The sequence below is a fragment of the Camelus dromedarius genome, chromosome 23, assembly GCF_036321535.1.
Source record: "Camelus dromedarius isolate mCamDro1 chromosome 23, mCamDro1.pat, whole genome shotgun sequence".
In the NCBI taxonomy this organism is placed as follows: Eukaryota; Metazoa; Chordata; class Mammalia; order Artiodactyla; family Camelidae; genus Camelus; species Camelus dromedarius.
Window position 1 is genome coordinate 6,747,942 of NC_087458.1, and position 27,771 is coordinate 6,775,712.

Below are 27,771 nucleotides of genomic sequence, written 5' to 3' on the forward strand. Positions count from 1 at the left end.
TTTGGCCAATAAGAGCTGGACTTGCGAGCTAGAGGGAAGGGGTGGGTACCTGCAGAGCCTCTAAACTTGGACTTAACCCCCACCTCCGGTGGAAGGCTGGGGTTCCAGCAAACTAAGTTTTGGGTCATCTCTCCTCCTTTTCAGTCTCTAAACAATTTCTGGCGGGAAGATCCAAAACTAAGGCAAAGGCTGGCATCTCCAGAAACAACAGGGACAAGGGACCAGGTTAGTCCCAGGACAGACAGAGACAGCTGCAGGATGGGGGAGGGGAGAGTGGCAAATTGTGGGTTGGAAATAGCCCTTCTGTCAGTCTCCTCACCCTGCTCCGGTGCTGATTGTTTAAGGATACTGCTTTTTTTTTTTTTTAAGGAAGTGGGGAGAGGGCCTGAAAAGTATCCAAAAATGAAATCAGCTAGACCAGGGGCAGCCCCTTCCCCTACCTTGGGGCTATACTTGACCCCTAACCCAAACAACTGGGGAGTGGGGGTGGGCGGGCACTAAACCCAGAAGCACTGATGGCAATTGTCTCCCTGAAGTCTTGGAACCGGAGCTCTAGCTTGGCTCCAGGCCCGGCCCAGGAATGTGCTCCGAAAGGAAACTAGTTTCTCACAGCAGGGACATAGTGGGAGGGGCGGGGCACACAGGCCTCCCTGGGCTCCAGCAGCTTGTACCAGGTCCGCTTAGGGGCCTGAATCTTTCTGCCATTCCCACTTCCAAGGACCCTGGGGGATACATATCCTCACCCCACAATATCCTGCCCAGCGCTGAGGCTCATCCCAAGGCATATCAACAGCAAGGAGTCCTGGTCTAGAATTTCCAAGTCATTTTATTAATCCAACAGTACAAAAGACTTTCCCCACCACCACACCTCTGCCACCCCCACTTTCTTCCAAAAAGCAGTGGAGTGAGGGAGGATTGAGCAGACACACCCCCTCCAGTAGCCGTCTTACAAAATGTGGAGATGGGGGAGAGCACAAACAGCAACAGGTAAGAGGGGCAAACAGAACCACAAACACAACACAAAGTTGAGCAGTGGGGGGTTGCCATCTCTGCTGTTCCAAGTTGGGGGACACTGGAGGAGAGAAGCCCAGAGGCCGCTCCCTTCTTTCTCACAGCCCCAAAGGGCAGGCAGATGAGTTCTGCAGTATACTTGGCTTCTCTTCACACGCTAGGGTCCCGGGAAAAGTGGGGGCAGGGGACCATCAGCTCCTCTCAGGGTCACACCCCAAGCCTGCCTTCCTCACCCCACTGAGGAATGTGTGCATGAACTCTAAGGAGAGCAGCTGTGAGGGGCTCCTGATCAGGCCCCAGGTCCATCTCTGGCAGGCAGTGCTTTAAAAAAAGTAAAATAAAAACAAAGCCCAGTACAGGACCCTGGCTGAGAGTAATGAGAGCTGCTAGTTCACCGGCCCAAGATGTCAAGAATAGCAGGGAAAGAGAAGCAAACCTCATCCGGGCTCTGGACTGCATCTTTGTGCCCTGGCAGTGAGGGGCCCACCACCTCCCCCACCCAGTCTGTAACAGGGATCCTTTTATCAGGAGGGAGAATGAGGTATAAGGGCTCTGTGCCTTTTCAAGCTTTCCTTCAATCAAGCCAGGGAGGCAGGGGAGTGAGGGCGCCAGAAGTTGGAAGACCGGCACTGAGAATAATGTGCAACAGGCAGGCAAAGGGAGGGTGGAGGGTGGTACAACCAGAGTCCAGGCTTCCAGGATAGTCCAAACGTCAAATATTCTGGTCAGACATGTACCCCAATTTTTGGCAAAAAATATAGTCATTAGGAGAAAAGCACAAGAGAGGCTGAGAAAGGACCAGTGACTTTGGTATGAGGGAGACATGTCCTGACAGCATCTCTTACTTACTGTCTTGAAGCCTCAAATCACCAAGAAACTGCCATAGCCACGTACTCTCCTGTTCCTTCAAGCTATTTGGTTCTCTAAAGGGGGAGGAGTCAGGTAGGTCTTGGAGGAGGAAAGGGGAGAGGGAAAAGGGGAAAATCTCCATTTATTCCCTAAAGCTGTCTCCCAGCACCCATGAAAGGGCTATTGCAGGGACGGGAAGAGATCCCAAATCCTCTGACCAGAAACCTTTAACACTGGACTCCAAAAACTAAGGCTGGAGCTGTGGGGCTAGACAGGAGTGTTAGGCACAGGTATTGGGGGCATCCATCGTCTGCAGAGGGGACATCCCTGCCCTTCAGATCTTCCTCCAGCCTCTTTTCTCTTGCAGCCATACCCCCTAGGCCTCCAGGAGAGCCACCAAAAATGGCTCTGCTGGGTAGGGCTTTGGTTTTCTGGACCTCTGTAGATCTCACCGCAGTAAGTTTCCAGAAAAGTGAGTGATCCAGGCTCTTCTGCCTGCCCACCTCGGTTCCTTTTCTGCCCCCAGGAGCCATTGTGTTTCTGCCCCACAGGGATGGGAAGCCAGTGGAAACAAGGACCAAGAGCCAGACAGGAAAACAATCACCCTGGAAGAGCAGGGAGGGACATATGCACTTCCCTGGACACCTCGCCAGCATCACCCATCGTTAGCAGCCACCAGCTGCCCCATGCCCTCGCGGATGTAGACAGACTGGATCTCCTTGGTCTTGAGGCAGAGATCGCAGGCCCAGACGGCAGAGGCCTCAGTGGTCAGCAGCCCGTAGGCGCTCTCAGTCATGCCTGTGCACTCGCGGTGGAACCACTTCTGGCAGGAGGCCTCACACAGAATGGCATCTTGGTCGTCATTCACCTCACTCCGACAGGCACCACATGGATACACCAGGCCCGGGGGTGGCTGGGGCCCTGAGCCCCCACCTGCCTTGCCAGGGGGTGCCAGGCTATTGGCATCTGGGGTGCCCCCACCCCGCCCACTGCTGTTTGGGGGAAAATTGGGTTGATTCCCATTCACAGCAGCAGCTGGGGAGCCTGAGTGGGGCTCCTGGGGGAAAGCAGTGGGAGCAGGTGGATTTAAGGGCTTCCCCCCATCCTCACCACCAGGGCCAGGAAAGCCAGGGTCCGGACCAGGGAAGGGACTCGTGTTGGGGGGCAGGCTGGGGAGCCCTTGACCAGGTCTCTGGAGAGGAGAAGGACCAAAAGGCACCCCTGGCTGGGCAAAGCGCTGGGGGAGAGAAGGGGGGCCCAGCTCCCCCCTGGGAGGTTGTCCCATTGTGGGTGAGATCATGGGGCCAAATCCCCCCACTGGGCCTGGCATCATCTGCCCACCAGGTGGGCTAAAGTTTTGACCCAGAGGTTGGTTGAAAGGTTGGCTGGGAAAGTTCATGTTGCCTGGCGGTGGGTAGCCAGGGCCCTGGGGGGGCATGTTGAAAGCAGGGCCCATGGGGTTTGGAGGGAAAGGAGGGGGCTGTCGACGAAGAGGCTGGGGTCCCCCTCCACCCCCAGTGCCATAGCCTGGGGGTACCTGGCCTGCCATGCCCCCCTGTACACGGAAGCCCCCAAAGGGGACAGGACTGCCAAGGAATGGAGGGGCCGCACCCCCCACTTTTGGGGCTCCAAAGTCATCCTCAAAAGGGTTGGATGCAACCAGGTGATCCACCATGGGAGTCGGGGGTGGCGCAAACTCCGTCAGATGTGAGTATGCAGGGCCCTAGTGGGGAACAGATGAGGGAGGGAAAAGAGTCATGGAGGCAGAGCACCAGAAACACCATACACATTTTGGAGGCTGGTCCTGGCCAGCTCAGATCTAAAATCAAGATGAACTTTAGAATGCAACAAAGAAACAGGATGGAGGGCAGAACCAGCATAGTGCAGTAACCATGTTCCGAAAACAGGCATAAATACATTGGAATCCCAGCTCTGGCACGGTGTAACCTCAAGACTCTGGAGCAGGTATTTAACTTTTTTAAGCCTCAGATTCCTCATGTGAAAAATAGTGACAATGCCAACCTCCCAAAAATGTTACAGCACTTTAGCACAATCCTTGGCACTTAGAAAGGGCTCAGCAAGTACTAGGTGTTATCATCACGAGGGAACCAGGACAGGACAAACGGGGGAGAGGAAGATTCTAATCCTGAGTGGTAAGATCTTTGGTCAAATCATCTCATCCCCTCCCCTACCCTCATTTGTCAAGAAGCTGAGAGAAAGGACCAGAAGCAGAGCAAGAGAGACACCTTTCTCTTTTCCCTGAAGCTGATGAAAGATACAAACGGATATGGAGTGGCAGAATACCAAGCAACCCGAGGGCCTGCTAGGAATTACCCCCACCAACGACCACCATTCACCTGAGTATTTGACTTCCTTCGCTTCTTTTCTGGGCTCTTCATTTGCAGACCTGCAAGAACAGTAAAAGGCAGACACAAACAAGTTTCCCTGAGGTTTCCCCAACATCCTTTCTCCCAGCCATGATCCAAGGGACTCTTCTAACTTCAATACGCTCTTGCTTAGTTAACACATACAACAAAAGTGTAATATAAACTGAATAGATGCCACACTCTCAGCTGCTTCTTCCTTTAAATGAGACATTTCATCTCTTGATATCCTCAGACTCCCAAGTGGCTCCTGAATTCCAGGTGCCCCAAACCCTAGGGTCAGCCAACTCCTAGAGGGCTTCATCCACCCATACTTTTCACCTGACCCTTCCTTCAGGCCCTTCAGCCTGAGGACGGCCACCTTCCCCGCCCGCCAGCCAGCCCTCCCTCCGAGGTCCCCATGTCCTCGGCCTTGCCAGCGTCAGCCCCCTCAGTGCTCTCACCGGCCTTTCCCTGCTTCCTCCCGGTGCTGGGCGGCGCAGGGGGCGGTGCGGGGCCGCCACCTCCCTCCAGCTTGTCCGGTGGGGGCGGCGCCGAGGCGGCCATGGAGTGGGGGACCGCGGTCAGCGGCGACGGGGGACGGACACGCCCTCGGGTTGCACCATCGCGCGAAAGGCGAGGCGGGGGCGCCACAGGCCCCCGCGCGCTAGCAAGCCCGGGGTGCGGCGAAGCCGAGGCGCCGAGCCGGGTCGCCAACTGAGCGCTCGCCCAGCTTCACCACCCGCCCGCGGCCGCAGCCACAGGAACCGGAACTCCGCGTGGCCGCCACCACTGCGCGCGGGGAGGAGGGGGAGCGAGACCTGGGCCAGACCCTCCCCCGAGCGCTGGCGGGTAGGGCCGTACCACGGCGCGAGCCGGGGCGGGGGGGGGGGGGCGTCCCACTCCGGGAAACGCAGCGCGCTCACTAGGGAGGCGGCGGCTCTCGGCTCTGCGGCCCGGCCGTACCATCCCGCGCAGGGGGGGCCGCCGTAGAGGTGCGCGCGGACTGGAGCCGCGCCTGCGAGGACCCGGAGCTGCTTGGGGTCCAGCGTCTGGCGGCCCACCCATCGCGATCACTACCCCTCTCCCGGTGCCGTGGCCCCGCAAGGCCCACCCGATCTCGCCCTCCCAGCCCCGGCGCACCTCCTCCGCGAACCCCCAGGTGCCCGCAGGCGGCGTCTGAGTCAAGCCAGGCCGAAGGGCCAGGTGGACCGCTCCGTGCCTTGAGGCGGCTACAGCCTCCCGCCTCCCCTTCCAGCCGTGGAGGCCCACAGCCAACAAAAAGCAGCGACAGGCACCTAGAGGCCGGGGTAGAAGAAATACGGACTTTAATGAAGATTCTTTCCCTTTGGTATAAGTGAGACCCGTGAAAACATCAAAACAAAACAAAAAAAGGCGAGGATTCAGTCCATTCTCCCTTATCCACAAGACCTAATGACAGAGCAGGGCCGGCTCCTCTGTCGTTGTGGCTGCCCCAGGTCTAGAGCAGGGCTGGGCAAGCGATCCCATAACTGCAGGCTTTACGCTTCCCCGTGTGAAACTAACGCTCATTCAGACAAACTTCTGCCTCCCAGCCTCACAGCAAGAGGCCCGTTTCTCTAGTTTCAGCTCACACTCCACTTCTAAAGGTTCCGGTCCCGACTGCCTCACAGGCTGGATGAAGAAAATTCCAATAGTTGTAAAAGGGCTTTGAAAAGTCAAAGAGGTGATATATAAATGTGTTTGATTATTATCATTTTGTGCTCAAGAAGCAGCCGTGGAAAACAAATTAGGAAAGAAAATCTACAGCCCTAAAATAAATGCATATAAAATAAAAAATAAATGCACTTCCAAATCTACCGATGGTATTTGGGGATTGTCTACTGCTTTACAGTCTCAAAGCCCCTGTTCCCACCTCCACAAAATCCACCTGCGAGAGTTAACAGTTCAGTCATCCCCCCACCACCCCAGCAGGGAGAGGCAGGGCAGAGGCTATAGGAGGAAGGGCTATACTTTGGCTGTAGAATATAACATGCATGCAACATGGGAGGTGCGGGCTTACGAAATGTATATACAGACCCCTGGGGTGAGGGCCCCCCGCCCTCCCCCCCACCAGAGGCACTGAGAAAGGGAGGGGTCCATCTCCCTGCTGGCCAGGAGGGGGGCGCTGAGGCAATCTAAAGGTTGCATATCCCCAGAGAGGGGACAGCTGCCACTCCTGCCTCTGTCTGCCCAACCTAAACTGGAGGGGTTGCTGAGCAAGGAGAGGACAGGGCCCCAGAAGCCAAGAAGGTGTCAGCACCCCCATCCCTGACCTCAAGGGCCCAAGAACCCTTTGCATAAAATATCTTCAGACCTAGGAGATGGTCAAAGGCACAAAGTTTAAACGCTGGAAGGGAGGGTTGTTGAGAGGGGTCTAGGGTACCCTGAGCCCAGGGATAGACTAAAGGTGTGATTCATTCCCCCTTCCCTGGAAGGGTGATTGCTCCACTGGGCCTATCACCACAGGACATTTTCCATTACAAGGGGGCATACTGCCCCAGCCTCCAGCACCCACCATGGGGAAGGGGGTATCAAGTTGGCACAGGAAAGGCCCAGGGAAGGGGGCCACTCTGTACATTAATACTTTGGTGAGGTTTGGGGAGAAGCAGGACTCTACCCCAGGCTCCTGACTCAAACCCTCTCACTTAGTTGGATGGTGAACCCAGTGTCCACACTACCCCCAGCTCCTACACAAGGCCAAGCCCACAGAACACTCCCAAGTGAGGTCCTGAGAGTCAGGGAATAGGGTGGAAGGGGTCGCAGGCATCTTCTGGGAGAGAGCACTGGGACAGATCAGACTTTCCGCTCCACAGGCTGCTGTAGACACAGTTCGCTGCCCGCAGAGATGATGGGCAAGTGATTGTCCATGTGGTAGCTGATGAGGTGACTGACACTCTCAAAGCGGTGATCCTTTGTCCGAACCTAGGAAGTGGGAGGGGAGAGGGTCAATTCTGGTGAAGACTCAAATAAGACCTCAGGCCCCAAGTCTGAGGAAGCTGGAATATTCAAGAGGGTTGAGGAAGGAGAAAAAGATGGCAGGAGTGGGAGGGCTGTCAGTCCTGATTACTGAGGCTCCCCTAGAAAGAGAAGCTGGAGACAGCTGTGGGAATGGGCAGGTCAGTGAACTGGGAAAAGGTAGAGGGGACATCAGCCCAGAAATTGTGAAGCTGAGGGATAGCTACACCTCCTTGACCTGGAGGAAGGTGGCATGTCTCAGAAGAGGATACACAGTACAAAAAAAGATGTGCAAAGGAAGCTGAGATTATCATAGAAAAGAGACCAAAGTTAAGAGAAACAGAGGGGCAATGCAGACAGGCGACGGATGCTGGTCTAAGCCCTGAGTCTGGAGGCACTGGGGGGGGCCCTGGCTCCTCTTGTGACAGGAGGCTTGGGGTGCTTAGCCTTAGCCATCTAACACTGAGCACCACAACCACTCAAGGATGGTTTCCACATTTGTCAAAAGAAGGGCTCCTTCTAGCTCTCATGGGCATAAGGTGTGGGGATTGGCCAGGCCTGAAGGGAACACAGGTTCAGGAATGCTAGAAGGGAAGGGACCCCAAGTCTCAGGCACCTCGAGAGCAGGGGAGGCCCAGACAGAGATGCCCAGCAGAAAGTCTAGGCAGCAGCGAGGGAAGGAACGGGGCTGCACAGGAGGGTACTGAACCTTCACCCTGATCCGCAACCCGGCCACACTCACCACACCCTCAGGGTCCACCAGCAGCAGGTGCTTGGGCTGCCCACTCTGCAAGCCAGTGAGCACGTACTGGCCAGGTGTGGTCGTGCTTTCCCGCACCAGGAAGTCCCCGTTGAGCTGCAGCAGTGCCTCGGCCTCCCGTCGGCTCAGCTTCCCGTGGAACCAGGGCTCCCCTCGGAGCTGCTCAGCCATGGCCACCGACTGGGGAGGTGGAGGCACCCGAAGGGCATCTTCAAAGGGCTCTGAGGGTGGCAGAGAAAGGGCTAGGAGAGGCAGCTGGCACAGCAAATGCCCAGGACCCAGACCTTTGGGGACAGGAGGCCAGGAAGGACAGAACAGACGGGAAGTGGAAGGCGGAGATGCAGAAAGGAGAGAGGAGCACTCACTCATGTCAAAGAGGTCTCGAGGAGCACTGCCATTGATGGCAGGATGGGGGGGCCCGGCCCCGCCCCCTGCTTGCCGAGCCTTGTCTAGGTTCTGGACGTTGACGTAGGAGGGATCATCAAAGAGTTCTCTGCCTGCTGAGGAAAGGGTGGCTCTACAGTGACCCCTACCCTGCTTCTTACACCCTGGCTCTGCCCCTCTAGGCTCCCTTCATACCTGGACAGGGTGGTGGAGGCAGCATCTGTTTGCGGACTTCAGGGTCTCCCCCGACAGGCTGCCCCACAGGCTGAAGGGACAAAAATAGGGTGAGACCAAAGGCCCTAACCAGCTGCTTCCATCCTGGACCTAGCCCACCTCCATCCAAGCAACTCACCAGAGTAGCTCCCAGGTGGCTGGGAGTCTGGGCACTGGGTGGAGGGGGTCGAGCAGCCCCCGGTGGGGCTCCTTCTCGAAGCCTCATGTCCACCACCCCCCCAAGAGGGGGTTCCTTCCCCGGGAAGTCATTATAGTACTGATGGTCAGGTGGCTCTTCCTCCTCCTCATCCCACGCTGAGCCATCAAAGCCAGCCATCCTGAGAGGGACAGGAGGGAGTGAGGCATGTGGGTGGGAGGACAGAGGGAGAACAGAACAGCAGCCATGTCTTGGGCATTCCCTGAGGAAGGAGGCTGGGTGTTTTATATACATAATCATTTCATCATGGCAACCCGGTAGGGCAGGTCTTATATCCTTCTCCAGTTTTACAGATGAGGAAAATAAGGGTTAGGGGTGAAAAGATTTACCCTAGGTCTCACAACTGAAAGGTGGTGGAGCAGAGATGTAATTTCAGATTTGACTTTAAAGTCATGCTGTCTCCTGAGAGAGAAGAAGCCCTAAGTACCAGTAGGGGGAAGTGGGTGCTCCAGAATATTTTAACCTCTTCTAAATACTCAATACCTACTGGGCTGGGCTGGGAAAGGTACGGATCGCGGGAAAGAGCCATCCTCCCTCGCCCAAATTCTTCAACGGGCAAGAAAACAAAGAACTAAGTATGGAGAAATGGGCAAGAGAAAGGGATAGACCAGAAACAAGATGGCTGGGAATACAAAAGCCCAGTGAGCCAGGGTAGGGCTACAGCGTGGAGGTCCTGGACTGGGCTCCGCCACGGGCACAGGAGAGGAACCGCTGGCCCTGCAGCCAGCAGGGCCTCGAAAGACCTTCCTGAGGCTGCAGGAAACGTAAGAATAGCAGGAAGTGGGAAGCAGGGGTGCACAGGTTATTTCCTTCCCTGCACCCCTCTGAGCTCAAGTGTGGGAAGAGAAGACCTACTTTTCCAATTCCGGCCTGGGGCCCCAGAGCTGCACCCCTCCCCCGCTCACCTGTCATGGGGGGTGACCAGCTTGGGCGGGTTCCTGAGGTATTGTTTGAAGCGCAACTCAAAGGCCTGGCCAATGGTGCTGATAACGTCCTGAGCGAGCCCTTCTGGACATTCCAGGATGTGGCAGGCTGGGGGCACAGCAGAGGCCGTCAGGGAGCTCGGGGGTGGCGGGGCCGGAAGAAGGCATAGACAGGGACCCTCACCCTCCATCCTCCACAGCAAGAGCCCCTACTTAGCTCCTGGGTCAGCCAGCCCCACCCAGTGCTCCCCACCACGCCTCACCTCTCTGATTCACCGGGTCTTTGGCAACATAGGCAACATACTCAGCTGTGTCCTGGGGTGGACAGAGTCAGAAAAAGCCAGTTAGCTATATTTTATAGCCCCCACCTCACTCAACCCCAGTCTTCTTTAAACCTTGCCTCAATCCTAGCATGCCCGTGTCTCTAGCCAAGCCGGGGTCCTCCCAATCCCCAGATCCTGCCTCTTCTCCCACCGCCTGCGCTCCGTTCCCCAACTCACCGGGTCCCCGCCGGATGCAAACGAGATGGATTGCATGTGGTGGTTGGCGATGATCTGGCAGGGGATAGAAAAGGGAGGGAATGACACGTGTCAGGCAGCCTCAGGGCCCACATGGGCACCCTCCACCACTGGCCCAGGACCCTGGAGTCCCAGTCTCATCCTTTAGGCTTCTCAACCCATGTCCGCCTAATCTCCTCCTCCCCTACTGTTCTGCTCCACCGGAGCCGTCTCTCCTAGTTTTTTGCCCTCATAATCAGGTCCTCGTTTAGCCCTCCCATCAGTATTTCTGGTTGCCCTCCTCTCCGCCCAACCCCACCAACCTGTTTGCAGTCTGCGGCCATGAGGTTGAGGCTGCTGGTGGAGACGGTGAGAGTGATTGGCATTCCAGCAAATTTCAGGTTACTCCTTCCAAGGATGGAGCTGAGTGGGCGGCTACAGGGCTAGGGAAGGGCCCAAGGGTCTCAGCAGCTAGGGGTTCCCAACACCAGGGAACCCCCACATTCCTGCCTTTTGGCCTTCTCCCCACATGCCCCACACTAGCCTTCCCCAGGCTCCTCCACATCTCCCAGCTGCATCCCTAGCCCCATGGACCCCAGGTACCTTTCTCCTCCTTGTCGCCCCCTTAGCACCCGGCACAGCCTCACACACCAGACTGATGGCCTCCCTGGGGAAAGAGGGGTACTCAGACCCAGAGCCTGCATCCCACTAGGCTGGAGCTGCCACAGGGCTGGGGGAGGGGAAGGCCAGGCCAGACTCCAGGGGCACTCCAGGCTCTTTGTCGTGGTGGATTGAATTAAGGGCCTTTAATATTTGATGACACTGAGAAGCCGCTTCCTGGCTGATTGGGTTAGGGCCTCAATGGGTCTGGCCCCACCCCCTTCCAGCTACCAAATGTCCCATCCCCTTCCCAAAGGCAGAGGCAACCTTCTATCTACCCCCATTTTCCACTCAAGCTCCAGCTGCCGGGTGCCTCTGCCACCTCCCCCACAACTCCCCAGGCTGGATAAGTAAACAGGAGCCAGCCCAGAGTTGTTTCTTTTCATTCAGACTTAGACTCACTCCCCTAAGTTTCTCTCAACCCCCTTTACCACCCAAAGATAAGCCAGGACTAGCACCACCACCAAATGACCCACTCCTCCTTCCCCTCACTAATCCCAGGGACCACCCCCCAACTCCACCCCACTCCCCACTAACCTGGTGACCTGAGTCCGGGTATTGAAGTCAAGGGCACGCATTGACTGCAGGACCTCCACACAGCCCATGTACTGAGGGGAGGGACGGGAAGAGAAGGGTCAGCCGCCTCCCCGCCACCTTTTCACAGAGGGCCCTAGGACTTTTCCCTACTTGGTCACTAAGGACAGTAAAGATGAAGAAGTTCTGCCCACTGCCCGGGGCTACATCCCACAACATGCAGGACAACAGGGGATGTGGAGACAAGGGCAAGCTAGGAGGACCTCATACAGGTGGGAAGAGAATTTGGAGGGGAGCGACAGGCATTGGGTGGGATGAAGTGACATCTCTGGAAAGGGGGAGGAGACTGGAGGGGACAATCAAGAGTCACTCGTTCCAACACTTACTAAGGGCCTGTGCTGGGCTTTGTGCTAAGCATGGCAGGGTGGGGGTGGGGGAGTCACCAGAAGGAAAGGGGCCCCAGACAGAGCTGGAAGGGAAGGGGCTACAGAATCCGAGAGGGGGCAAGAGAGGTTGAAGAAAGAGGACACTGAAACCAAGGGAGTCGCTGGGGAAGGGAAGGAAAAAAAAGAGACGGGTGAGCAGAGGAACTGGAGGGGTCTGGAGGGAGTGGGAGAGAGGATGTTCACTCACCCGAACCAAGTAGGAAACCCCCGGTCCCATGACTTTGTCGTTGGGATGCAGCCAGCCCCGTGTGGGCTTATTGACAAAGCTCCCGTGGCGGGTCCACTCCTCGCCCCCCAGCTGGCCCCCTTCCACCCGAGTCCTGCGCCCGCCGCCTCCACTCAGCTTGTTCATGTCCTGGAGGAGGGGCAGGGGGCCTGAGTCCAGGATGGCTGCCCCAACGATCCCCTCCCCATCCTCGGCTGCCCTTCCTGGCTCCCCCTTCGGCCCTGGACGCCCCCCAGCCGGGTTGGCCAGCTTGAGGTTGCTCATCCGGGGGAAGAAGGAGCACAGAGTAGTGGGACTGTCGTCCCCAGGCAGAGGTGGCAGCATGGGCCCCAGGGATGAGGCAGACGGGGAAGGCAGCTCCTCCGGTGGGGTAGACCCTGAAGCCCCCTCCTCCAGCGATGACAGAGACTCATTCCGAAGTGGGTTGTACTTGGGCTTGGGGGGCAGGAGATCCATGGCTGGTGGGAGTGAGAGGGAGGCTGCTGCCCAGCCTGGCCCCCCTGCCAGTTAGGGCAAGGGGGCCAGGCAGGGGGCATCCCCAGGCCCTTAGCCTGATCGGACCTCTATGGCCCAGGGATCTCAAGGGTCCTGGGGAGGGAGAGGGACAAGTGGCTCTGGCTCCCCCGGCTCAGACCCAGACAGTATCAGGCCCCATCTCCGCCCAGCGTGGAGCCTCTTCTCTGGCTGAGAGGCGAACAGGCTGGACCTAGAGCTGCCTGGCTCCTCCCCAGGGGCGGGGAACTAAGGAGAGAGACCAATCCTGAGGACAGTGCTGACTCACAGGCTCTGAGGGGCTAAGCCCCCAACACTGCCCCAACCTAGAACTCTTATGGGGCAGAGCGATCCATTTCCCCCACACCTCCATACAAACAACAAGTAATCTGGGGAGCAGTAAAGTGGGAGTGGGAGGGAAGGATGGACGAGTGAGAAGGAAAGGAGGGAGATAAGAGGTCTGGATCAATCCAAACCGGACATGGGCAGACCAAAGGGAGCAGGAAGCTGAGGGGGGTGGGGAATGAGGGAGGAAACAGAGGCAGCTGGGGGTGGGAAAGGGAGGGGATCCCTGAGCTCAGCATTTCCCTTCCAGTCCTGGTTGAACACTCAAATTCCCTCATCCTCCAGCCCCAGCCACCCCCACGACTACCACATTGTGGGGTGGTGGCCCCAGGGAGCCTGGGCCATTAGCATCTTCTGCTACAACAGCTGTGGAAGGAGCTAAAGAAATGGAAGAGGAAGTATGAAGTCCCAGTGGATGCAGGGAGGGGCCAAAAGGAAGGGCAAAGCTGGTGAAATAAGGGGAATAAAGTCCAACCTGGGTGGTGCATCAGGGAGCCACCAGGCAGGAGCTGGAGCAGAGGAGGGGCCGGTGGAGGCTTGCTCTCTATGCATGGCACCTACCATGCCAAGCAGCCGCGGCCCATGGCAAGCACTCTTCCGCCCCCTTTTCTACAGTGAAGCAAGCTGTCAAGGGTAGAAGGGGTGGGGGCGGCCAGAGTACTGATACTAAGGTCAGCTCCCTGGACCTGCCAGGTAAGCTCATACCCCTCTTCTTGCAGCAGTGACTGGGGACGGTACAGGTGTCCACCATCGAGTACAATGGCCCTCATACCAGGGGCAGAGTCTGGTTGGAGGAGATGGGAGAGTGAAACAGTTCTCCAAGAGAGGCGGGGGCTACAGTCCATGAAGGAATAGAGGGGGTAGAAGACAAATCTGTGCTCAAGAAAAAGGGGTGCCAGGAGAAGATGGACTGAGGCTGGAAACAGGGAACAGTCCCAAACCCAGTTCTTCCACTCACAGCTTCCTGCCACAGCTCTGCTCCAGGGGGTTATAGGGAAGTTAGAAAGTGACCAAAAAATTAGTACTAAAAGACCCATATAACCCTCCAGGGCTCACCTATCCTTCAATTTACTCAGAGGATAAAAAGATGCAAATATCATGATTACAGTGTTAACAACACTAGCACTTAATCCGTGATAGATACTGTGCTTATCACCTCCCCTTAGTCCTCAATGGAGGAGAGCTTTGCCACTCCATCCACCACTCCTGGGAAGAAATTCTATCACTCCATGTCCTAAGGCCTCAGTGCCCGGGAATATAGAAAATGAGATAAGTGTTCTGCCCAAGCCTCAAATCCTCAACACACACAAACACACACCAGGATGTCGTCATCTCTAGAGGTGAGCATTCTGTGGGTGCCTGCAGGATCCAGAGGCAGGGAAAGACCAAGAGGTGTGGGCTTTGTTAGACAAGAAAGAGGAAGTAGGGCTCTTTAAATTTGCATAGGAAAAGGAGATTGCTACTGGGAATCCGGGTGACTGGCGGGCGGGGGGGGGGGGAAGAAGCTGCATGTGGCTTCTCAGCCCAGCAGGGAGGAGGGAAGAGCGGCGGAAAGTAGCAGGAAATGGCGAAAGCCTCAGGAATGTTTCCAGAAGGGAAGGTTGGGCAAGCGGGACCAGGAGGAATGCCCAGACTAGAACTCTGGTTAGGGGGAGGGGAACAGCCAGAGAAGAGGTGGGGCCCGAGGAGTCCCTTAAAAAAAATCAGATAGCAGAAAGGACACTGTTCCCTACGCCCCCTCCAAGCGACCGTTTTCTGGTAGTCGAAAACTTTCACTCCTGTCATACCTACATGTCACCCACCAACAAACCCATGGTCATACCCAGCTCCTGACGTACAGGTATGAGACAAACAGCTGTTTCTGGGGTGGAGTTGGTCCTGGGAAGGGAAACTCAGGGAGTGGGGCTGGGAATCTATGAGCAAGTCTCCCTCCCACTCTCGTGCCAAACCCCAAGTCCAGCCCCCTTCAAGTAGGTCCACCCTTGGAAGGGGGTAAGGGAGAGGAAAAGTGCTGCCTCTAATCTCTTACTCCTCAGAGCCACAGAGAGATGTGAATTTTTGACTTCCCACCCAGTGGAGCATGAGAGCTCATGAAAACTAAGCAAAAGCCCCCAAAGAAAAAAAGAACAGGGATCTGTAAGCAGGTGGAGTTTCTGGGATAGAAGGCAAAGCTTCCGGGGCGATGACCGATGACCTGGGTCCTACAGGGATAAAGTTCCTGAGGGGGCGTGGTTCCCTAGGACGCGTGCATCAAACACTAGCTAGCCTTCGGGACAATCAGACGTGGATTACGGAAGGGGTGGAGCTTCTAGAGGGGCAGTACCCCCTAGGAGGCGTAGCTTCACGAATTCGAATAGTTCTTTGAGGGGCAGGGCTTTGCCCTTTTGGGAGATAGGCTTTCTGATAGACGGGAGTTAGCAGAGAATCATCGCGACGAGGCGAAGTTTCGGGGAATTGGAGGGACTAACGTAGGGTTTCTAGTAGTTGGGCTTGGAAGCATGCCTAGGGGTGGGACTTCCAGGAAAGCTGGGGGACAGGGTGGGGTCGGGGACAATAAATAGAAAATAAGTCGGGGTTCGGGGAGCCCCTTGAAGTTGAGAGGTGGGACTTCCGGGGAGGGGGTCGCAGGGGGCGGGACTTATAAATGAAGACCGGAAGTAGGGTCCCGGGAGAGGGGTTCCGGGGTGGAGGAGTGGGTCACCTAGGGAAAAGAAAAAGTCCCAACTCACCAGGGCTTCATGGAGTCTCCGCACCGCACCGCGGGCCGATTTGGTTCCGGATCACACCACTGCCTCCTTAGGCCTCCGCTCCAACTTTCTCCCCGGGCCCTGCCTCCCTGGAGAAACTTTATTGCACTCACTTCCGGCCTCACTAACCCCTGACCCTCTACCTCATCGTCCCTCCTTCACCCGTCCCACTTTCACGAATCAGCCAATGGCAGCGCTAGAACGCGCACAGGAGCAGTGATAGCCAATAAGAGGCCTATTTTTGACCTACGCTTGTTCTTGAGAATCATTAGCCGGGCACTCCAATAAGGACTCGAGGAGAAGCAAATCTTAGCCAATTGGAGGCTTGAAGGTGGAGTTGTCCCGCCTTCATCCAGACGGACCAATAGGAAGCGCGGGCGGCGTGTTTGAAAGCGAGGCCAAAGAGGGTGGGAGCGCGTGCTGCTGGGAGTTGTTTGGAGGTTGGCGGGGCAGGACTGACGGTCCTCAGGCGGAGCGGTCATGTCGCACAAACAAATTTACTATTCGGACAAATACGACGATGAGGAGTTCGAGTATCGGTTAGTGCCGGCGCGGGGGCGATAACGAGATCGTGAGCTTTGATGAGTGAGGGCACAAGGAGCTAGTAACTGGGACTGAAGCTGCAGAATCCGCGCATGCGCGGGGGATTAGGCTGGGTGTGAGTTATGGGAGCGTAAGGCGCTTGCGCGAAGGGTAGGGGGCGATCATGAAAGAAACCCTAAAGTGATAGAGTATTTGGAGCAAATTCTCCTGTTGGGAGGAGGCATAGGTGGGCGTGGTAAGAATGCTGACCACCCTCACCCTCTCGGGTTTCTCGATCATTCTCTCAACTTTATAGAGCAAGTTGAACTTGCCTTCTTGAAACTACTTGTTATTTTTTTTTCTTTTGTTTTCTTGTGACTACTTGTATCGCGGTAACACAATAGAGCCTCCTGGGAGAAGGTGGCAAAGGCGGCCCGCGAATTTTTCGCATCTTCAAAGTGAGAAGAGTTCTGAGAGAGCCTGAGTGTTGCTTATTAATTCACGGAAAAGGGGCGTGGTTGTGTGGTTTGTTTTAGGAAGGGAGCTTCGAGTAACTGGAGTGGAATAAAACTGTCCAAGAACATCGAGAAAAGATTTAATACGTACCTAATAAATTCCCTTTAAATATTTAAAGGGCATCTACTTAGGAAACAGTTATGGAGTGCTTATAGGTTTCAGGTGTTCCGCTAAAGTGCGAGGCTACGCCATGTCTCTGCTTTCAACAAACCTAAAAACCTGTGGAAATACTGACATACTGATAGACTTCAGAAGGAAGGTGGTAATTGGTATAACAGGTATGTACAGGTTGCAGTGGGAACACATGGGACTTGTCAAGCATTGTGAAGAAAGGACTCCCAACAGAATCTGCATCTGATAAGTCCTAAATCCATAATTCTACATTAGAAAATTAGGGAAGACAGAGGATTCTACTAATCTTGGCATTCCACTAATCTGTATTAAGCGTAATACTTAAAACAGCTGGAAGCTTGGCTCTCTTGTGTTTCTTCTCCAGCCTAGTGCGGGGCTCTGGGCCCTCTGGAGAACTGTGCTGACAAACACATAACTATCTTTATGCCAGATCCTTGGGGAAAGACCACCGGCCCTGTTTGGACCCAATTAACTTTCTTTTCCTCTACTTTCCTCAGCTGTTTTCCTCTACATCTGAACTAGGCCAACTAAAATTACCTGCTTATAATGTCTTTGCAGGGCTAGGGAGACATCACTAGTTTCATCCTCTGGAAAATTTAAGTCTTGGCAGTGGTTTTTGGTTTAAGAAAAGGGTTTTTTGGGTCTAAATAGGTATGGAGGCCAGTCTCTACACCAGGGGCTTGTTAGGATATAAGCTATTTTCAGACAGTTAGACTAGAATTGATTCTTTGAGGGGAAAAAATCTTTCACTAGCACAGAGAGAGCATTTGGTACATTTTCATTAAACATGAAGCCTGTCTGGGTCAGCCCATTTCTTCGCCATGAAAGGAGACTTAACCTTGGTTAGGAAAGCATGGAGTTTCCCAAAAGAAGTCTCATGGCACATCCCTTAAGTTAGGAAAATGAAACTGAAGTTAGAGCTTAAAGGGTAAGACATTTGCATTTCATCCTTTGGGCTGACTCTTCCACACAGCATTCCCGGATAGGCCTTTCTTCTCCATGAAATCACTTCTCTCCCTTCCTTACCAATCCTGTTCAAAACTGCCTTTAATTATTAACACTGTGTGTTGTGGGGCTCCCATTACATTGTTTTAGGGTAATCAGCTAGAAGGCTGTCAGCTCCAAGAAGGCAGAGGCAGTGTATAAACAGTGTCCAGAATTTAGGTGCTCATTCACTGGTGTTATTCATTAGTTTGTACTTTTTAATATACTTTTGTGAGGATTTACATAATTTGGCCTTTATTTCTAGCTGCCTCTGCCCCTCAATAAGATTATGTAAACTCCCTGCCATTAGGAACTGGTCTCTTTTCTCTCCTCTCTTGGCTTTATATGCAGGCACTTATCTGACAGATGGAACCCAGAACTGACAAATTCCCCACCTTCCCATGTTTCTATTACAGGCATGTCATGTTGCCCAAGGACATAGCCAAGCTGGTCCCTAAAACCCATTTGATGTCCGAATCTGAATGGAGGAATCTTGGTGTTCAGCAGAGTCAGGGATGGGTCCATTACATGATCCATGAACCAGGTCAGTGCAATGGCAGAAAGCAACCACATAGGACTGAGGGAATGAAGGAATAAGATTTGCACAACCTAGGGGGTAGGGTATAGCTCAAGTAGTAGAGCGCACGCTTAGTGTGCATGAGGTCCTAGGTTCAATCCCCAGTACCTCCTCTAAAAATAAAGAGATAAACCTAATTACCTCCCTCCCCACCAAAAAATAAAAATAAATTTTAAAAAAAGAGTTCTTTAATTAAAAAAAAAAAGATTGCACAACCTAAAGAAATAAGGGGAAGGTGGAGGTGGTTTACTAATTCCTTACCCCACCGGCCATCTAGAAAATTAGGAGTGACCAGAAATAAGAAATAAAGTACCTGGGAAGTTCAGGCACAACCTGTCGCTGTGAAAAACAAAAAACAAAAACTTCCTTTAATCTCTAATGCAGTCAGTAGGTACTCTTTTTTTTTTTTTTTTTTTTTTTTAAGGCTACATATATCCTGGTAGAGGTTGTGGCCCCTGCTTTATTCTCCATCAGAAAGTGAATTTTTGGATGTGTTCCAAATAAACCAAGGAAAGTATATTTCTTGATAAGACACCAGACACCAAACTGCCAGGCAAAACTAATAAAGGACACCCTGGGGCTGTACAAACGTAGCAAGAGAACTGATACTAACATTTCTGTACTTGGCACATGGGCCAGGCTTCTGGGTCTGTTTCTAAGGCCATATGCTTAAATCTTAATTTAGTTATAAAGATCTGAGTGGGTGATAGCTGGGAAGTGGGAGTGGGATACACCATAGGTTGTGCATAGGATGATGTGAGCTTGTTGCTTAGATTTCACTCACTCTTTCAGAACCTCACATCTTGCTGTTCCGGCGGCCACTGCCCAAGAAGCCAAAGAAATGAAGCTAAGGAGCCACTTTTCAGCCTCAAGCTTTACACAGCTGTTCTCACTTGCTAACATCTTTCCAATGACATTATGTTGCCTTCTCATTTCTCACTTTGATATTTAAAGGATGTTCAATACACTGTTTGAATCTGCTGCTGACTGTTTTGCTTCTTGAGCAGAGCCAGCGGGACCACCACGCCAGATGAGTGCTCTTTGGGTTGCAGCCTCAGCTAAGTGTGACCCCAAAAACCAACATGAGCTCTGTCTCCAGTAGAATACGCTTTGCAAATGGTGGAAGCATCTGAGAATAAGACCATGGCTGTTACAGGAATTGTGTAAACTTGCTGTTTTGTTTTTTTCCTGCCAGCTGTTGTGTGTACGGTGATTTATGTTTCAATGTATTGGAAACTTTCCATTTTATTCAAGAAATCTGTTCCATGTTAAAAGCCTTGATTAAAGAGGAAGTTTTTATAATTCTCTTAATTGTAAAGGTTTTTTCCCCCACACAGGGTGAGTATCACATTCAGTATCATGGTTCTAATTGGTTCTAATGCTCTTCAGTGAAATAATGAAGCTCAGCTCTTTGCTGATAATCAGGTTTATTTCAACATTCAGGTAACGGTTTTAATCTAGTTTAAGCAGACTTTGCTGTCAAACATTTACTGAAATATATTTCATTCTAAATTCAGGCCTAAGATAGTGATTGTACAGGGACATCATCTCATCAAAACAAATCAATGTTTGTCAAGGATGTAGTCCCAATATTTGAAGGACACAGGTGGGTAATAAGAAGAGGCTGTCGGGAGGAGGCTGCTAGTGTGCTCCACTTCCTGCCCAGCCTAAGGCTCAGGCACACCTAAAGCCTGTTCACTCCACATATTGGTTGGGGCTGTTTTCAGTGGTTCTCACTTTGGCTCAGAATTGGAATCACCTAGGTAGCTTTAAAAGTGCTGATGCCTAAATCATTCCCAGGGATGTGACTTAATTGGTCTAGGGTGTGGCCTGGATGTGAGGATTTAAAGCAGTCTTATGCAGGTAGTTACAGCACTAACCTTTGAAAACAGTTGTAAACTATGGCCCTTTAAGAAAACATTTCACCAAATAATAGCTTACCCTCTACTTTCAACAGTAGTGCTGAGTAAGGGAGATTAACCTCCCCACTTCTCCCTGTCTTTCATCCATTTATTCATAGAGCAGTAGTTCAAGTGTGGTCCCTAGATTGGAGGCATCAGCTCACCTGGAAGCTCATTAGAAGTGCACATTCTTGGGCTCCACCCTAGACCTACTGAGTCAAACCCTGAGGGTTGGACCCAGTGACATTTTAACAAGCTCTCTAGGTGATTCTGATGCACACTTAAGCTTGAGAACCCACTGTAAAGAATTGGACCAGAGCTGATGGTTTGGTGGGGGGGGGGGTGTCAAATATTACCATTATTACTAATAAAGATAATGTAGCATAAGGCTTACGTCATTAGGAAAGCCCGACTTTTTTTTTTTTTTTTTTTTTTAGAGCTGAGTTTGAGTTTCTTTCAATTGGAAAAAACACAGGGCTTATTACTTGAGAAGGGTCTAGAAGCCTGACTACCATCCACTCTAGTGTTTTTGTGGTTGCTGTGTGGCACCCTTTCACGTTTCTGAGCTGGTTGCCCATCTGTAAAATGGGCATCTTATTTATGAGGTTTTTAGGAGAGTAAGATGAGGCCAGGTGCGGTTCAGGAGTCCTCCAAATATATGAATTTTAGAACTTTACATAAAACAGTGGCATCTGCATGACGTGAGAGCTCGTTAAATGCAGCTCTCAGGCCCCACCCAAATCTGAATCTTGTAGACTTAATCAACATATTAAAGGCCCCCAGATGATTCATATGAGCATTAAGGTTTAAGAAGCACTTTTAGACCAAAAGCAAGTGAAATAAGAGGAAGCCAGCATAATATGAGCATCTAAAGTGGACACATGGTGCCCCCTAGTCACTGCCCTCACTTGTACCTACAAGACCAATTAACTGGGAGAGGTTATGTTTAAAGCACCATCTGAAACAAGGTGGGGCAAGGCTTTTTCTTATCAAAGAGGCTTAAGTAATTAGCTTTATCGTTTATAACAGAGACAAATGAAAGTTCCACACACCAGAAGCTCACCTCCGGGGTCTTCCTACCTCACAGGCAATGCTGACAATTATTCTTGGTGTTCCTCCAACTTCCACCTGCTCCAATATAAAATCCTTTCTTACACCGGTACCAGCCCCTGACCCCTTAGCCTAGGATGAGTCATGGTTAATGAATAACAGATAGTATATGCATACAAGAATTTGAACACAGAACGGAAGTTAGTCAAGCCTCCCTTTACTTCCAGCATCAGATGAGAACACCCCAAAATCCTTGAGACACCTCCAGCCACCACCACCCTCCTTTCACGCCCCAGACTTACCACGTCCTGTCCCGAGAGAAAAGCCCCGCCCCCCGACTAAGGCCCGCCCCCGCGTTTCCGGGTGCGGGGTGACCACGTGGTTGTCGCCAATAACAACCCAGTACTACTCCCGCCCTCTGGCTAAAGCTCGCGAGCGACGGTGGACGATACCAATGGACCCTTAGAGGTGGTCTGAGCGACAGCCAAAATAACCAATTAATACGAGGTAGGTGTGAGTCTAAGGCGGGACTCTTGAGTACGAATGCCGCCCCGAGTAAGGAGGAAGGGAGAGAGGGAAAGACACGGTGAAGGGGCAAAAGAGGCAGGTGAGAATCTGGAAGAGCTCGGTAGTCTGAAGCGTGGCGGGAAGAGACGGGATTCCGGGCTAGAAAGGGTGTGGAAGCCTGCAGAAGAAGGCGGCTGAATTCTGGCCGGGGTGGAGGGAGGGAACGCATTTAAAGGGGCCAAGGCCCAGGATAAGGTAGACATTTAAAGGGACAGGTGTCCCTAAGAGAAGAAACATTTAAAGGTGCAGGTGCCCAAGATAGAGCGGACCCTAGAGGAGCCGAGCTCGCCGGCCAGAAGACATTTAAAGTGGTAGGTGTTCAGGAGAGAAGGACATTTAAGGAGACTAGAACCAAGCTTAGAAGACATTAAAAGAGGTATGGGTTAGGGTTTGAGAACACGTTCGTTAAAGGGGCAGAAATAAAGGAGTCGATTGTCATGGGCCTGATGAGGAAGACTCTGCACTCCTGCTCTCCCCCATTGTCCTTTCTGGCTCCTCCAGGTTCCCTCGATCCCGGAACCCCTGTTCCCAGGCTATGACCCCCAGTGCCCCATAGACCTGGCGGGCCCCTCGCGCTTGCGACCCCTATTTGTGGGTCTGGGTTGCTACTGGAGGGCCTTGCAGAGGGGCAGAGAAGGCAGGACCATGGCATCTAGGGCCTCTGAACCTCCCCCAGGGCGCAGCATGACGGCGGGCATCATCATTGTTGGAGATGAGATCCTCAAGGTGTGTCTGGGACAGAAGAGGGGGGAGGGTGCCGCGTTCTCCTGTCCTGAGAAGTTTGCTCCACGTTCTTTTGAGGGAGGGGGAACCAGGGTGGGAGCCCCCTTGCTGCAGTAGGGTCCTGGAGTGAGTCCAGTATATTGGGGGGAAAGTGACCCTCATTCTTTCAATTACTCTGTTGAAAAACTTGTAACAAAGTCCCTACAATTTGCCAAGCAGTATGGTAGGGGGAGGAGGGGCTTTACAGAAATGACAAGTTCAGTGCATACGGGAGGTACAGGTGCATGTATTATTTAAGAGTTATATCTAGCCTATTTGGAAAATGATTGAAGACATTCAGCAGAGTACATACATGAGATAAAAGGAGAGTCCTAGAAGGAAGAAATCCCTTCTGAATGATTACGGAAGTCTTCCTAGAGGTCATGGTGGGCATCAGGTTTGTAATAGTAATACTGAATACTTACTAGGGCCTGGCAGTGTGCTTATTACAATCACATATGTGATTTTACTAATCCTCACAATATCCCTATGATGTGGCTACTTTTACTATAAATCTCAATTAGTAGATTTTGAGGCTGAGACTCAAAGAGGTTGAGAAACTCACCCACAGTTGAACAGCTGGTCAGTTGTAGATGGGCTTCCAACCTGATTCTCACTCCAGAGCCACCCTTAACCACTAAACTCACCCTAGAGAAGTAGAAGGAGATGAGGCTGAAAAAGAAGAATGGATACACACCGTAGACAGCCAGCCTCGAACATTCTGCAAAGAAATTTGAACTTTATTCTGTGTATCGTTGGAAACAACAAATGGCTTTTGAGCCAAGAGTGATGCAATCATGGCGACATGTTAGGAAGGTTATTCAGGAGGTACAGGGCAGAGCTGTGGGTGGAGGCTGGGAGCCTGGCCAGGGGTGTTGCCAGTGTCCAGGTGAAAGTTGCCAAGGACCTGTTTGGTGTCAGTAGGGGCAGAAAGAAGAGAGCAGATGGAGAGACATTTCAGAGTCAAGTTGACAGCATGAAGGGCCTGACTGGCTGTGGACAGTGTCTGGGGATGCTGCTGACCAAAGTGACAACAGCCAGGGATAATGTGAAGATGCCCAGTAAGCACTTGGAGCCAAGGGGCTGAAACTGTCAGGATTGGTGAGGAAGTGGATTAGTTGTCCACATACAATTGATAATTGAATCCATAAGCAGAGGTCAAGATCAGAGTGCAGAGATGGAGGCTCAAGGTGGATCACGTTATCCCTGACTCAATTCACACGGATTTTCCCACTCTTGTGCCCTGTCCAGGCTTCTTGGCATCCCAAGGTTGTGTCCCCCAAAGAACAGAGTGCCCCATCATCAGGCAGATGCAGCCTGATCCCTTCCCCCTTTGCCCTTCATCCCCACAGTACTGACACTCTCATCTTCCCTATTCCCAACCCCCCAGGGACACACTCAGGACACCAATACCTACTTTCTGTGCCGGACACTGCGCTCCCTGGGCGTCCAGGTGTGCCGAGTCTCTGTCGTACCTGACGAGGTAGCCATAATTGCGGCTGAGGTCACGTCTTTCTCCAGCCGCTTCACCCATGTCCTCACAGCAGGGGGCATCGGCCCCACCCATGATGATGTGACCTTTGAGGCAGTAGCGCAGGCCTTTGGGGATGAGCTCAAGCCACATCCTGAGCTGGAAGCGGCCATCAAAGCCCTAGGAGGGAAGGGCTGGGAGAAGCTGTCTCGGGTGCCCTCCTCTGCCTGCCTGCATTACGGCACAGATCCTCACACTGGCCGCCCCTTCAGATTCCCACTGGTCTCTGTCCGAAATGTCTACCTCTTCCCAGGAATTCCGGAGCTGCTGCGGCGGGTGCTGGAGGGGCTGAAGGGACTGTTCCAAAATACAGCTGTTCAGTTCCACTTGCGGGAGCTGTATGTGGCAGCTGATGAGGCCTCTATCGCCCCCATCCTGGCTGAGGCCCAGGCCCACTTTGGCCGCAGGCTTGGCCTGGGTTCCTACCCTGACTGGAGCAGCAACTACTATCGAGTGAAGCTGATACTGGACTCAGAGGAAGAAGGGCCCCTGGAGGAATGCCTGGCCTACCTGACTGCCCGCCTGCCCCAGGGGTCGCTGGTCCCCTACATACCTAATGCTGTGGAGCGGGCCAGTGAGGCTGTGTACAAACTCACCGAGTCAGGTAGGGGCCCCCGGGGGGAGGGGGGAGCAGGCAGCATGAGCCAGACCCTTGGTGCCAGGAACGCAGGGGCTGTGGGAGGCTTCCCGCTGATCCAGAAGGTAGAAGACAGCTATGGCCGATTTCATTCATTCTTCCAATAAATATCAATTGAGTACCTGCTTTCACCAACACTGTGCTGAGTGTTGGGGGTATAGCTCAATAGGACAGATGTCTGCCCTACACTGGACCAGAAACTTAACAGGAAAGATAGATGTTAAACAGGTAATTGTGCGTGAGATGTCAGTGATGAGGGGGTCCCCACAGCGAGAAGATCAGCCTTGACTGGGATCGAAGAAGGCTTCTTTGGATGAGTGATATATAAGCTGAGTGATAAGGAGGATTTGGTCAGACCAGGAGGTGGACAAGAGCAAACAATGTGGGAAAGGGTCTGAAAGGAAGCAGCACGAGGTTTAGGAGGATGGAAAGAAACCAGGACCCCCAGAGGAAAGACAGAGGTGAAGAGTGCAGGGAGATGTGGCTGAATGGTGGCAGGGGGCAGACTCTGAGCGGCCTAGTGAGCAGATGAAGGAATCTGGAACACTGGGAAGATATGGAAGGGTTTTAAGCAAGGGTAACTTGGCCTTTGCTCTTTGATACCCCCTCTGTATCTGTCTGATGCCCTCTTCTCTGCCTACCCCACAGGGTCTTCTCTGGGGGAAAAGGTGGCAGGTGCTCTACAGACCATTGAGATGGCCTTGGCTCGGTACAGCCTCACCCAGCTGTGTGTGGGCTTCAACGGGGGCAAGGACTGCACCGCCCTCCTGCACCTCTTCCACGCTGCTGTGCAGAGGTGAGCCTACACCATGGAGGCAAGACCCCAGAGATAGAGCTGCCCCATTCTCTAGTTCCCCATCCTAAGAAGCAGGGAGGAAAGGGGGTGTCTGGGAGAGGCTTGGGAGGGAGGCAGCCATAGTGACCTCTCCATTCCATTCCCCCACCATATTTATTGAGCATCTGACACATGCCTGGCCCTAGGTATAAATATGCAGGCCACCATCCCCAGCCACAGAGAGGTCAGGGTTCTGTCTGGGAGGTAAGGCTTATATACCTGAAGCAGAGGGTGTCTTCTCCAGATTTGAGAGGTGAGAGATCATGTGCTTCCCAGAGGAAGTGGGTTCTGATGGGTGGGAAGGACAAAGAAAGGGGAGAAGGGGAGGGTGTCCATCCCAGGGGCCAAAGGAAACAGGGCAAGCTCTTTGGAGAGTATTTCCCTGTCCACGCTGCCAAGCATATGGATTCTGTCCCCTCCGCAGGAAATGCCCTGATGCTCAAGAACCCCTCCAGATCCTGTATATCCGCAGCATCTCCCCTTTCCCCGAGCTGGAGCAGTTTCTACAGGACACCATCAAAAGGTACTAGGGACTTGGGAGATTTGAGCTCTGGGAGGGGCTTGGCAGGAGCCACTCTTGACTCCCAACCCTCTTTCTTCCTCAGGTACAATCTGCAGGTCCTGGAGGCTGAGGGCGACATGAAGCAGGCCCTGAGCGAGCTGCAGGCACGGCACCCCCAGCTGGAGGCTGTCCTGATGGGCACCCGCCGCACTGATCCCTACTCCTGCAGCCTCTGCCCCTTCAGCCCCACAGACCCAGACTGGCCTTCATTCATGCGCATCAACCCGCTGCTGGTAATGGGAAAGAGAATATATTGCCTTCAGTCTCGTGTCCCCTATCAGTCATTGCACCCTAGCTTCCTGAGGCAGGGGAGGTTGGGCCCTGGGGCTTGGATGAAACGGCCCCATCATCCAAGGGAGGCTGTGCTATTTGTTCATCCAGCCTTTTGACCAATTTTTATTGAGCACTAATTCAGTGGCAGGCTTTGTGCTTTCTCCTATGGACAGAACAATGACTTAGACCTGGGCTGTCCTATGTGGTAGCCACTAACCATTTATTTATAATAAAATTGCAATTAATTGAAATGAAATACAAATTGCTAAAAAAAAACCCACTGAATCATATACTTTAAAAGATGGATTTCATGGCATGTGAACTGTATCTCAATTTTTTAAATTAAATACAATTCAAAATTTGGTTCTCCAGTTTAACTAGCCACATGTCAAGGGAACACCATGTTAGCACAGATATAGAACATTTCCATCATTGTAAAAAGTTCTACTGGACGGCTCAGGCTTGCACAGACACAGCGCCTCCCTGTCCCCCTGGAGCTTAGGTGCCAGTGGAAGGTGGATTGAGAATGGAGAGGGGACAGGATGAAAGCTTTCTCTTTCTCATTGGTTGACCTACACAGAGCAAGATGTAGCAGAGAATCGGATATCAGGCCCTCCCTTAGAGGCCAGGGGAGCTAGAGAGCCCTGGATAGGCCCCTTTCTGGGTGGCAGGGGACAGATGTGGGAGAGGGGAGTATTTGTGACTCCTCCAACACTCTGGCCTCCCAGGACTGGACCTACCGAGACATCTGGGACTTTCTGCGTCAACTGTTTGTCCCTTACTGTATCCTGTATGACCGAGGGTAAGGAGAATGGGTATGGGGAAGATGGGAGGGCACTGGGACTGGGAGAACTGAGCCCACCGCACTCACATGTGCCCTCCACTCTCCTGGCTCCAGCTACACGTCGCTGGGGAGCCGGGAGAACACGGTGCGGAACCCGGCCCTGAAGTGCCTGAGCCCAGGAGGGCAGCCCATCTACCGTCCGGCCTACCTGCTGGAAAACGAAGAAGAGGAGCGGAACTCCCGCACATGACCTCCCGCCCACTGGAGGAGGGAGGGAAGGGGGGCGTCCCGCGGTGTAGCCTGTCAATAAACCACCTCTCATATGCCTGTTGCTCTGGCTGTGTCTTCCTGCTTCTGGGGATGGGAGAAGCAGAAGTGGGCCAGGCCCTGGTAGCTGGGAGCCGGCAGTGCTCACTCTCAGGGGTCAGGGGCACAGGAGGGGAGACAGAGCTCCAGAAAGGAGCTCTCATTGATGATTCTTAGTGCCAACCTGCA

General features: G+C 53.1%; 4 protein-coding genes across 11 annotated transcripts; 2 read left to right on the plus strand and 2 right to left on the minus strand.

Annotated features, from left to right (window-relative positions):
• Positions 1-808: 808 nt before the first annotated feature.
• On the minus strand, positions 809-4,991 carry PYGO2 (pygopus family PHD finger 2). Its single transcript, XM_010980030.3, has 3 exons — positions 4,688-4,991; positions 4,218-4,267; positions 809-3,583 (listed from the first exon to the last, which is right to left on the minus strand). Exons 1-3 carry the CDS (start codon positions 4,788-4,790, stop codon positions 2,516-2,518), a joined length of 1,221 nt encoding a protein of 406 aa, XP_010978332.1. The 5' UTR covers positions 4,791-4,991; the 3' UTR covers positions 809-2,515.
• A 543-nt stretch (positions 4,992-5,534) lies between these two features.
• SHC1 (SHC adaptor protein 1) lies at positions 5,535-15,794 on the minus strand. Of its 5 annotated transcripts, none has more exons than XM_010980022.3 (13): positions 15,626-15,794; positions 12,021-12,188; positions 11,391-11,461; positions 10,797-10,860; positions 10,517-10,636; positions 10,197-10,250; positions 9,960-10,011; positions 9,679-9,805; positions 8,696-8,894; positions 8,539-8,608; positions 8,325-8,456; positions 7,942-8,180; positions 5,535-7,166 (listed from the first exon to the last, which is right to left on the minus strand). In XM_010980022.3, exons 2-13 carry the CDS (start codon positions 12,183-12,185, stop codon positions 7,038-7,040), a joined length of 1,422 nt encoding a protein of 473 aa, XP_010978324.2. In that variant the 5' UTR covers positions 12,186-12,188; positions 15,626-15,794; the 3' UTR covers positions 5,535-7,037. The 5 variants fall into 5 exon arrangements, with proteins under 5 accessions (XP_010978324.2, XP_010978318.2, XP_031292046.1 ...); XM_010980016.3 differs by having other exon boundaries at positions 8,325-8,459; XM_031436186.2 differs by lacking the exon at positions 12,021-12,188 and having other exon boundaries at positions 8,325-8,459.
• Positions 15,795-16,025: 231 nt separating this feature from the next.
• On the plus strand, positions 16,026-19,679 carry CKS1B (CDC28 protein kinase regulatory subunit 1B). The gene is made up of 3 exons (XM_010979992.3): positions 16,026-16,182; positions 18,214-18,341; positions 19,167-19,679. Exons 1-3 carry the CDS (start codon positions 16,124-16,126, stop codon positions 19,217-19,219), a joined length of 240 nt encoding a protein of 79 aa, XP_010978294.1. The 5' UTR covers positions 16,026-16,123; the 3' UTR covers positions 19,220-19,679.
• Positions 19,680-21,711: 2,032 nt separating this feature from the next.
• Positions 21,712-27,607, plus strand: FLAD1 (flavin adenine dinucleotide synthetase 1). 4 transcript variants are annotated; one of them, XM_064477812.1, is made up of 9 exons: positions 21,886-21,932; positions 22,136-22,203; positions 22,569-22,618; positions 24,045-24,789; positions 25,471-25,618; positions 26,082-26,180; positions 26,263-26,452; positions 27,221-27,294; positions 27,391-27,607. In XM_064477812.1, the coding sequence occupies exons 3-9, from the start codon at positions 22,577-22,579 to the stop codon at positions 27,524-27,526; spliced, it is 1,434 nt and encodes a 477-aa protein (XP_064333882.1). In that variant the 5' UTR covers positions 21,886-21,932; positions 22,136-22,203; positions 22,569-22,576; the 3' UTR covers positions 27,527-27,607. The 4 variants fall into 4 exon arrangements, with proteins under 4 accessions (XP_010978276.3, XP_010978262.3, XP_010978267.3 ...); XM_010979974.3 differs by lacking the exons at positions 21,886-21,932; positions 22,136-22,203 and adding an exon at positions 21,712-21,832 and having other exon boundaries at positions 22,394-22,618; XM_010979960.3 differs by lacking the exon at positions 22,136-22,203 and having other exon boundaries at positions 21,844-21,932.
• Positions 27,608-27,771: the final 164 nt, after the last annotated feature.

Coding starts and splice junctions, on each gene's coding strand:
- PYGO2 (XM_010980030.3), bottom strand. CDS start 4,790: ATGGCCGCCTCGGCGCCGCCCCCACCGGACAAGCTGGAGGGAGGTGGC. Junction 4,268..4,687: donor GAGGAAGCAGGGAAAGGCCG/GTGAGAGCACTG, acceptor CTGTTCTTGCAG/GTCTGCAAATGAAGAGCCCA. Junction 3,584..4,217: donor GAAGGAAGTCAAATACTCAG/GTGAATGGTGGT, acceptor GTTCCCCACTAG/GGCCCTGCATACTCACATCT.
- FLAD1 (XM_010979960.3), top strand. CDS start 21,869: ATGCCGCCCCGAGTAAGGAGGAAGGGAGAGAGGGAAAGACACGGTGAA. Junction 22,619..24,044: donor TTGGAGATGAGATCCTCAAG/GTGTGTCTGGGA, acceptor CCAACCCCCCAG/GGACACACTCAGGACACCAA. Junction 25,619..26,081: donor TTCCACGCTGCTGTGCAGAG/GTGAGCCTACAC, acceptor TCCCCTCCGCAG/GAAATGCCCTGATGCTCAAG.
- SHC1 (XM_010980003.3), bottom strand. CDS start 12,515: ATGGATCTCCTGCCCCCCAAGCCCAAGTACAACCCACTTCGGAATGAG. Junction 10,637..10,796: donor GGGCGACAAGGAGGAGAAAG/GTACCTGGGGTC, acceptor GCCCTTCCCTAG/CCCTGTAGCCGCCCACTCAG. Junction 8,895..9,678: donor CTGGTCACCCCCCATGACAG/GTGAGCGGGGGA, acceptor TGTCCCTCTCAG/GATGGCTGGCTTTGATGGCT.
- CKS1B (XM_010979992.3), top strand. CDS start 16,124: ATGTCGCACAAACAAATTTACTATTCGGACAAATACGACGATGAGGAG. Junction 16,183..18,213: donor GATGAGGAGTTCGAGTATCG/GTTAGTGCCGGC, acceptor TTTCTATTACAG/GCATGTCATGTTGCCCAAGG. Junction 18,342..19,166: donor TTACATGATCCATGAACCAG/GTCAGTGCAATG, acceptor TCACTCTTTCAG/AACCTCACATCTTGCTGTTC.